This window comes from Podarcis raffonei, chromosome 13 (assembly GCF_027172205.1).
Source record: "Podarcis raffonei isolate rPodRaf1 chromosome 13, rPodRaf1.pri, whole genome shotgun sequence".
Taxonomy (NCBI): Eukaryota; Metazoa; Chordata; class Lepidosauria; order Squamata; family Lacertidae; genus Podarcis; species Podarcis raffonei.
Window position 1 is genome coordinate 15,583,686 of NC_070614.1, and position 10,544 is coordinate 15,594,229.

At 48.6% G+C, this 10,544-nt stretch overlaps 1 protein-coding gene across 7 annotated transcripts in view; it reads right to left on the reverse strand.

The window, feature by feature from the left end:
- Positions 1-2,767, reverse strand: part of FMNL1 (formin like 1) — a 111,505-nt gene extending 108,738 nt beyond the window's left edge. For all 7 annotated transcript variants that reach the window (XM_053363683.1, XM_053363682.1, XM_053363681.1 and 4 more), the window contains exon 1: positions 1,090-2,767. In XM_053363683.1, coding sequence (XP_053219658.1) covers positions 1,090-1,245 — 156 coding nt within the window. In that variant the 5' untranslated portion in view covers positions 1,246-2,767. The remainder of the gene's footprint in view (positions 1-1,089) is intronic.
- Between the last annotated feature and the right edge of the window lie 7,777 nt (positions 2,768-10,544).

The window sequence follows — 10,544 nt, forward strand, 5'->3', positions numbered from 1 at the left end:
TAACACACAACCCAGCTACCTCTTCCCGCAAGGAAAGATTCCACCGGGGCACACGAGCTCCACTTCTCCCCAAAGCAGAAGGCCAGCTAGAGGCATAACTCCCAAACATGTCCTCAAAGCTAAGAGCTACAGATCTCACACCCTACAGCTGCATAGCTCCTGAAAGCATGCACCAAATGCAAACTAGTTTCTTAACTGCAGGTACAGATGCTGCTGAAACTGTGGAGGCGGCCCTGTGGTTTTGTCCCATCGGAAGTCTGAGAACATCCTATGGGAGCCAAAAATCTGCAAACAGCCAACTCGGAGCAAGGCCCTAAGGGCACTGCAACCATCAGTGGCTTTCGAGGAGGAGGGCATTGGTTTAGGGCAACATCCAAGGCTAGTTCTGGCTACTTCAAATCAGTTTAGCACCAGCTGCTTGCAGAACCTAGTTTTTTTATCCCCCTTAGGGTGTCTGTTGTAGACTGCAGACTAGCCTTGGGAAATACTGGGAAAGACCACCTGAACTCACTGGGGAGACTGGGAGGGGCTACACAAGGACACCTGCAGATGAATGGATCCAGAGCAGTCTCCACCCTCACATGCCTCTAACTTGGGTGAGATTCATCCCCGCCATCAAGGCAGGTGTGAATCTACTTAAAATCATTTCCAGCTGTGCTCCTTTTGACCCTTCTACCAATGCTTTTGTACTTCCAATTTGCAGGCTGAGGTTGCTTCCTTCAGAGAAACCGTGGCACCCCAAAGCGTTCAGCAAAAGGAGATAACTAATAATAATAAAATTAATAAGGGTGGAGCAGGAATTATCGGCTCCATACCAAGTGATACCTGCCCTTTAAAGCAGAAAAAGAAGAGGAAAAACCTTCCCATTTCACAGCAATAGGCATTGAAGAGAGTGGGGAAATTTATCTTCGGACCTCTCTCTAACCACACAGATTGCAAGTACGACTGCACCCCTTGCTAGATTAGTTTTCCATTTTGGGGTGTGTTAAGAGAACCCCCAGCTGGTTGACGTCTTTAGGGTGACATGAAGGCACGATGGTTCTATGGGGAGAAGAGGAGGAGGAGCAGGAAGACCAGACAGAGACTTACCAGTACGTGGGTGAATCGTTCTTCCAGTTCCCCAGAGCTGGGCATAGGTTGTTTGGGGGGCGCTGGCTGCTTGGGGGGCAGGGGTGACGAGGCCGTGGGTTGGCTTTTAATCTCCTTCGCCGGAGACATCTCCATGCTGCTAGCTGCATTGCCCATCCTCAGACTGTACTTACACACACAAAAATCTAAAGCACTACAAAATTAAAATATCCAGGATATTTTTTTTCCTCCCGGGGGGAAGAGGAGAAAAAGGTCAGTGGGAATAAAAAACGAAAAAATACCCCGGCAACTTTCCCCACGTCCGCCAAATCGGAAGGCAAAGGGGAGTAGGACTTGCTCCAGGAACTCCCAACACGTGTGAATGTAAGATTCCTCCGATGCATCAGGTCAACACAGTCAGTTGTCCATGCTTCTCTTTTTTCCCCCTTTTCTTTTTTTGCTCCTGCCGCGGCCTAATTCCAGGAAGCAGCTGGAAGTGATGGAGGGGTCGCCAAGCACAAGGTGACTTCTCAACGCCTGTCCTCTGGGGCCGGACCCACCACCATGATGGGCAGGCAGCTTCGCTGGTACCCAGCTCGCCTCTAGTGCATTCGCAGCGAGCCCCGTTTCCTAAAAGGGCATCCTCATCTTGTCTCCGATTGCCACGCGTGCTCTTCAGAGAAGTCCGCCGCCGCTGCTGCTGCTGCTGCTGTTAAACTTCCCCCTCTCCTCCACCCAAAAAAAGAAAAGAAAAAGAGGAAGAACCGAAAGCAGCGGCGGTTGCTCTCTCTGCACAGGAAATCGGGCTGCAGGTGCCTTGAATGCAAGAACGCGAGCACAGGTCGAGGCGGAACTTTTGCTGCAGCGTGTTGGTTTTTTTGCAAAGGGGGGATTTTGCAACCCAGGAGGTGCAATCTCTCTTGCTCTCCTGCAAGCATGCAAGCTCTCTCTCTCAATTTGGCGAGGAGCAGCAGCAGCAAAAGAAGGCGGCAGCGGCAGCAGCTGCTGCAGGAGGAGGAGGAGGAGAACCGCACGGTTTTTGCAAAGGCAGCGAAGATGGGTAGATCGCCAAAGCTGGGGGGGAAGAGGAGGCGGAGGCGGCGGCAGGAGGAGAGGAAAACGCAGCGGCTCGCCCATGCCCAATTGCAATAGCCATGGCCTGAGGGAGAGAGGCGAGGAGGGCGACGCGGAAGGCGAAGGAAATAGCAGAGTCACCTGCTAGCTGGAGAAATGAGGAGCGGCGGCGGGTTAGGATTGGGAGCGCCAGGCCGGCGGAGCGAGCGCTTTCTGGGTCTCAAAGCCCCCGGCTTTCGGTTTCGCGCTGCCATGGCTACTTCATCGGGGGGAAACGGGGCTCGATTTCCCAAACGATTTCTAGATCTATGGGCGCTCATCTGTCATGGATGCTGGGGCTGAGATTCCTGCATTGCAGGGGGCTGGACTAAATGACCCTTGGCATCCCTTCCAACTCTAGGAGTCATCACCTTGCCAACAAAGGTCCGTATAGTAAAAGCTATGGTTTTCCCAGTAGTGATGTATGGAAGTGAGAGCTGGACCATAAAGAAGGCTGATCGCCAAAGAATTGATGCTTTTGAATTATGGTGCTGGAGGAGACTCTTGAGAGTCCCATGGACTGCAAGAAGATCAAACCTCTCCATTCTGAAGGAAATCAGCCCTGAGTGCTCACTGGAGGGACAGGTCCTGAAGCTGAGGCTCCAATACTTTGGCCACCTCATGAGAAGTCTCTGGAAAAGACCCTGAAGTGGGGAAAGATGGAGGGCACAAGGAGAAGGGGACGACAGAGGACGAGATGGTTGGACAGTGTTCTTGAAGCTACCAGCATGAGTTTGACCAAAGTGCGGGAGGCAGTGGAAGACAGGAGTGCCTGGTGTGCTCTGGTCCATGGGGTCACGAAGAGTCGGACACGACTAAACAGCAACAAGATGTGATTTTCTAGGTTGCTCAGGAGCGCTTAGATATTACAGTTTGGCACAGGGAACGATCCGGAATCGGGTTCTGCCAGGATCGAGCCCTGGTGGTGGGGGGGACGAGGGAGGCACAGCAATGCAATTTTCAGCTCTAATCGTTCTCTTTCCGGGTGGGTGGGGAATCGCGTGGGATTTAGGGGAAGAGAGGGCCGCATGTCCCCCAAAACCTCTCAATGAATGGAGTGGAGAGCCGCACCGACATTTGGAGGACGCGCGATTGCTTGCTTGCTTGGTGCTGCGACCCCCTCCCCCCCCCCAAATCGTCACCCCACTCCTGCAGGATCCAGGTAATGCACCACGAAGGCTCCCTCGTTTGACCGGCTCCTCCTCACCCATCCTGAACTCGCGAGAGGCACGGAATCGAAATCGGAGGCTGATTCCCAGGAAGAGGGAGAAGAAGCCGACGTTAAGAGGTGTTGCCAAACCGATTTGCATCGGGAGCAGCCGGCGCATCTGCTGAAGTCCACCAGGCGAGCCGAGCTCCCTCTCGTGGCTGCTGGGAGGGAATCTCTCTCTTTTTAACCAAACAAGCTTCTGAGTCACACAGGAGTCTTCTTCTGAAAAGAGATTTCGACTAAGCATCAGGAAAAAAACTTTTCCTTCATTGGAGGTTTTTAAGCAGTTTGGATGGCCATCTGCCATGGATGCTTTAGCTGAGATTCCTGCATTGAAGGGGGCTGGACTAGATGACCCTTGGTGCCCCTTCCAACTCAGCCTTACAAGTTTCCAAGCACTAAAGTTTGCTTTTGTTATGCTAACGCGTGGTCTGCCAAACTTGGGTCTCCAGCTGTTCGTGGACTACAGTTCCCATCATCCTTGACCACTGGTCCTGCTAGCTAGGGATGATGGGAGTTGTAGTCTAAAAAACAGCTGGAACCCCTGCACTAATGCTTGTTTGCCGGAGAACAAAAGCCCCAAGAGGAGAGGGGTTGTTTGGTCGCTCAGAGTCTTGCTGGCCAAATTAGAGGCACAGCCCTCCAGTTGCTTTCGGACTACAACTCCCATCAAATTGGCCATGCCTTTGGTACCGATAGGAACTGGAGTCCACATGGGGAGCCGCAAATTCCCCTGCCACGATTAAATAAACCCTGTTTATTTTACATTGCTAGATAGCATCTCCACCCCCATCGTTCTACCCAGACACTGAGGTCCACCTCCGAGGGCCTCCTGGCAGTTCCTTCACGGAGAGAAGTGAAGTTATAGGGAACCAGCAGAGGGCCTTCTCGGTAGTGGCACCCGCCCTGTGGAACGCCCTCCCACCAGATGTCAAAGAGAACAACAACTACCAGACTTTTAGAAGACATCTGAAGGCAGCCCTGTTTAGGGAAGCTTTTAATGTTTGATGCATTACTGTCTTTTAATATTTTGTTGGAACCCGCCTAGAGTGGGCGGGGTATAAATAATTTATTCTTATTCTTATTCTTATTCTTATTCTTATCCTGTTCTGATGAATCCTGGGTTGTAAGGGGACGGGTAGTGCATCTGGTGGGGGGCACGCCATGCTCCTTTTGGGGCAGTTTGCCCACCTTTGGTCCCCACCTTGCACTCAGTTCTCACCTGTCAGCATGCAACAGCAGCCACACCCCAGAAAAACAGCTTCAGCAGGACGGCTAAACCAGATGAGGGTAGCCAACGGGTCTCAAAACCCTCAGTGAGTTAAGATACTTGCCCTGCATGCAAAAGACAGGCTGCAGCAGACTGAATGGACCAGCTGTGGGTCCAATGACAGGGGTCAGCAAACTTTTTCAGCAGGGGGCCGGTCCACTGTCCCTCAGACCTTTGTGGGGGGCTGGACTATATTTTGGAAAAAAATATGAACAAATTCCTATGCCCTGCAAAGAACCCAGAGATGCATTTTAAATAAAAGGACACGTTCTACTCATGTAAAAACATGCTGATTCCCGGACCGTCCGCGGGCTGGATTGAGAAGGGGATTGGGCCGGATCCGGCCCCCAGGCCTTAGTCTGCCTACCCATGGTCAAGAAGTGGTTTCTGCACGTGCTTTGTAGAGGAAAGTGAGGCAAATGGGGCTCATAGACCCAGGAAGGTAGCCCATCTAAGAGAAGGAAGACTGATCCTAAACATCCGCTGCTTTGCGGGATATCTTCAGGAGAAAAGGCTGAGGAGTAAACCCCACATAAATCCAGACCGGAGTTCCTAGGATGGTTGGATGGCGCCTTGTACACCTCCTTCTAGCAACTCCTGCAGCCAAGCTGGTGCCAAATGGATTGAAGGGGCGTGGATAATGGGGAATGGGTAAACAAATATATTTCCCTTTCTGAGTGAAGCCTGAACAGCACCCCATGACTCCTTTTCAAGGTTAACTAGATCCCCTTAAGAAGAGTACAGTACAGAAATGAACGGCAATATTTCACAGGAGCGCCCACTTAATAAATTTCTAGCCTTTATGGCTGCGATGATTGACAATGCTCGGGATATCACTTTATCTCACAAAGGAACTTACAGCAGCACACATTGTTTGTTGCTTCCCTGGGGGATGATTAAGAAACAGAGCCAAAGTGAAAGCAGCTTAATGCCATCTGAAAACTTTCTGATGTTAGGAAGGTAGAAGAATAAGGCTTCAATATTATATGAAGCTCTTTGATCAGGAACAAAGGGGGGGCGGGGACTAGAATTGTGGCAAAAATAAACTGCAAATTATGGGAACTATGTGCATTGGCATAATCTGTACAGGTAGCAGAATCCAATATTTGATATAAAATTTCAGGCGACCTTGTTGTTGTTGTTTAGTCGTGTCGGACTCTTCGTGACCCCATGGACCAGAGCACACCAGGCACTCCTGTCTTCCACTGCCTCCCGCACTTTGGTCAAACTCATGCTGGTAGCTTCAAGAACACTGTCCAACCATCTCATCCTCTGTCGTCCCCTTCTCCTTGTGCCCTCCATCTTTCCCAACATCAGGGTCTTTTCCAGGGAGTCTTCTCTTCTCATGAGATGGCCAAAGTATTGGAGTCTCAGCTTCAGGATCTGTCCTTCCAGTGAGCAGTCAGGGCTGATTTCCTTAAGAATGGATGCGTTTGATCTTCTTGCAGTCCATGGGACTCTCAAGAGTCTCCTCCAGCACCATAATTCAATAGCATCAATTCTTCGGCGATCAGCCTTCTTTATGGTCCAGCTCTCACTTCCATACATCACTACTGGGAAACCTGTAGCTTTAACTATACGGACCTTTGTTGGCAAGGTGATGTCAATACATGTTTATTTTCATTTTTTAGTGTAAATACATTCATTCCTTGGTATGTTTCTGGAAGAACGGAACACCAGGTAACTGAAGATGCTTTTCGCCCATCAGCGTGCAACATGCAATTCTGTATCTGATGGGATTTCTACAACTGTTAGAAGAGAAGAATAGCTTTGGCTCTCACAACTGTGGCTTCCAGGGCCAAGTCCTTGTTACAAAACAGTTCTACTGTTTTGTCTTGTACAGTACTAGTAACGCTGCAGAGTGAAAACACCACAATTACAATTTTTCCTTGGGATATGGTGGTGGTGAGAGGGGTGTGTGTGTGGGTAAGTGTACACACAAAGCAGTTCAGGGTTTTTTCCACTGTCATCGAAGGATCAGATATAAAGGAGAGAAAGCAGAGTGTCATGTCACCCGCATATCAATGACTCTGCAGCCCAAAACTCTGAATAGTTTTGTGTAGATGTTGTTAGCAGCATAGAGGGCAAGATGAAATCCTGCACAACCCACAGAGATTCCCACCTTCCCACACTGTCTCCTGGTAAAGGTAAAGGGTAAAGGGACCCCTGACCATGAGGTCCAGTCGTGGCTGACTCTGGGGTTGCGACGCTCATCTCGCTTTATTGTCCGAGGGAGCTTCCGGGTCATGTGGCCAGCATGACTAAGCCGCTTCTGGCGAACCAGAACAGCGCACAGAAACACCATTTACCTTCCCGCCGGTGCGGTACCTATTTATCTACTTGCACTTTGACGTGCTTTCGAACTGCTAGGTTGGCAGGAGCAGGGACCGAGCAACAGGAGCTCACCCCGTCCGGGGATTCGAACCGCCGAGCTTCTGATCAGCAAGTCCTAGGCTCTGTGGTTTAACCCACAGCGCCACCCGCGTCCCTGTCTCCTGGTACAAAACATGTATTAGGGTAGGGACATCCAACAGGTAGAAGCTAAATAACTTTGGCTCCCCTAAAAAAAGCCCTGCACTCCTTCTCCCTAAAAAAAGCTCACTGCCAGTTTTTAACTCTGTGAGTAGATCGCAGTCTCTTGGGAGTTGGCCACCCCTGTGCTAGGGCAACCAAGAAAGTTTCCTGAACCCAAACTGGAATGGATCTAAAGGTTTTCTATCCAGAATCTTCGCTGCCACCTTCTCACTTCCCTTGCCCAAAAAGAAAATATTTGACACATGGCGCTGGGTGACAGTTGTTCAAATCGGAGGGATCCAGTTATTCTACAACCCACCCCAATGATGGGGTGTAGGAACGATACGCTCCGTAGGAAAAGCACTCCCCACTTCACTAACATCTAAGCCCAACCGAGTCAATTTCACAAGACAGGTGACATGTGAGGGACAAAGAGAAAGTTACGCCTTCGCACTTCTCCAAGAATTCAGTCCATGCCATCAGGCTGAAAAATATCCCATAAAATCTGATTAGAAGACTCCATATTGTCTTCCATGAATGCCACTGAATAACCCAGAGTCCAAATCAGGGTGATTATATGCAAAGTGTGTCGCAAATTGGTTGCAGCGGACTTCCAAAGACTCCACTGCCAAGGGCCAAGCTGGAACAGATCCTTCACAACATGGAAAAGCTCCAAAGGATGGCACCAAGCAGATTTAATGTTGCTGGAAAGTCAAGCTTTCATTCCCTCTGTCGCCACCACAGACTAGGCACAAAATGGGCCCTAAGCTACACTTAATCATACTCGTTTTCAGTTTTTCTCTAGTCGTTTTGCTATTTCACTGCTCCTAGAGCCTCTGTAATCTAAAGAGCTCTCTGATCTTCAGCACCCATAGCATGGCTTGCAGTGCTCTCAAGCACTCTTATTAAAGCAGGGATTTTCAGGAAGATAAATTACAGCCAGCTTGCAACTTGTGTGCATTTAACTTGTGTGCATTCAGCTTTATGCACTTGGTAAAAAAAATTTTTTTAAAGGGAGCAGAAAGATGGCGGGCACCCAGGGGGAGAAACTTTGGCAATCCCACCCACCATCGTGGTAACAACGCAGTCTTTTCAATAGGGCTCTGTTCCGATGGCATGAGTAGTCACGATGAACTGGTAGATTCCTATCTGCTTCAGCCTTCAAAGCTGTTGTAACATACCATATCATCCGCCTGTTTTGCTGTTGAGGACTTCTTGGATCATTCTTTGTCTAGCTCCTTCCCTTTGACCTTACTGCCTTGGGTGACCCTGCTGGGAGTACGAGATTCCCGACGGCTTTGCTCACAAGGATCATAGGAACATGCAAGCCCACTCACCACGACATGGTGATGATCAAAAGCAGGGCACTTGAGACTGTTGGATAGGAGAGTTAGAGTAGGGAGCTAACACTTGAAACCAGGCCTACCTTTCCGCCCCCCCCCCAGCTTTTGCTTCTAATGCACACTTCATTCTTGCCGTTAGTTCCTGCATTTACAACAGAAGCAAAAATGCAAACAATGCACACACTTAATGGACTTTTGCAACCATCTTTGAATCCCCTGCCAAATGCTGGCTGCTGAGAAACAAATTGCTACTTAATCACGATGTGCAGAAATCCCAGCAAGAAGCAGTCAGGAAGGAAGAGGGGTGTGGGGTTGTACGACATTTGCCACCCAGAAGGGACGGCGGTCGCTTGCTCCCAATAGCCAAGAATTCTTAACAGCAGAGGGGAAAGCACTGATGGCTACCAACTGGGCTCCTGCGCATCCACCCATGTTCAAGGTCAAATCAATGGCAAACTGGACGAGGTAAAGAATTTCGTTTCAACCATTGACTGTAACAAGACAGAATGATGCTTGGTAGGTAAGCCTGTTGACTTTTTGTCCTGTATCAAAATGTGTCAGAAATTGCAGAGACGATTGCAGTACAGTTTAACCTGCCATATGTTCTTCACCTCTGCATTTATATTTGAAAAGATAGATTTGTTAACGGTGTTTTAAAGAACGGCAGCAGGTGGGTGTGGTGGGGTCCTGGGAATCCGAAGGGTGTATAACTATATATTGTTTTAATTAATTTGGTTTTGTCATTAACATAAAAATGGGGATTTTAGGGAAGGGAATTGGGGCCGACCTTAGAAAAAGACTTTTAAGAATAAGTATTGACGTATAAAGATTGAGGTTCTTAAGTTAAAGTTGGTTAATTAAATTGATGGGGTGAACTTAGAAAAAGATTTTTAAGAATAAGTATTGATGTACAAAGACTGAGGTTTATAAGTTAAAATTGGATAACTAAAATGAATTAGAGAAAATATGATAAAGTTTGGGGACAAGAACCTGCTGAGCTAAAATTGGAACTTGAATACAAGAAGGGGAGGTGTGGGGAAGTCAAGGAAATTGGTCATTGACAGTAAGAGGTAAACTTTAAGTGTTTTTAATTGTTGTTTTTCTTTTGTGTTTTTTTTATGGTTTTCTTTTTATTTTTTGAAAATTTCAATAAATATAAAAAAAAAATAAAGAACGGCAGCAGGGAAAGCTGGGACTTCAGAGGAGTGTACACTTTAAACACTCAGTACGTTATCGTTTTGAGCATATACAGTGGTACCTTGGGTTACAGACACTTCAGGTTACGTGTTTTTGGGTTGCACACCGCACCAAACCAGGAAGTACCGGAATGGGTTACTTCTGGGTTTCGGCACTTGCGCATGCGTAGTAAATCGCACTTTGTGCATAAGCGCTGAATGGCGACCTGCGCATGCGCAGACGCAGTGCTGCAGGTTGCGAACGCTGTGGGTTGCGAACGTGCCTCCTGCACAGATCACGTTCGCAACCCGAGGTTCCACTGTAAAGTGTTTCACATGCCCTGTCAATCATCTTTCCAACCCTTAAGAAGATACCCACCCTATTATTCTGATGGGGTGCAAGGCTGAGGCACAGCAACTTCCCCAAAGCCCCCCCCCCAGTGAGCTTATGGCACAGATGAGATTCGGAGTGGAGTCTTCCTACCATGTTCTCAGCTACTATACCAGCACTGTTGCCTGTTAATACTGCTTCAACTGCAGAGCTGGATAAAAAAAAAGTGCCTGCAGAAGACCGCTCTGCTGTTCCCAGGCAGCCACTAAACAGTCCCCTATGGGCCACTGTCTGGACATGGGATGAGAGTCAATAGCAGCTTGACAGAGATGACGGCTGACTGCAAGGAGGTTGTCACTAAGGAATACTGTTGTAAGTAAGAATTCCTGCTGTGTAAGGAAGACCAGCTACAGGGGATAGCCAACAAAATCACATCATGCTGTTGACATTGGTCTTATGTTGCTCCTCTGCGGCTGAAGACAAGAGACGAGTCTTTTTGAAAAAAGGTTTTTTTTTATTT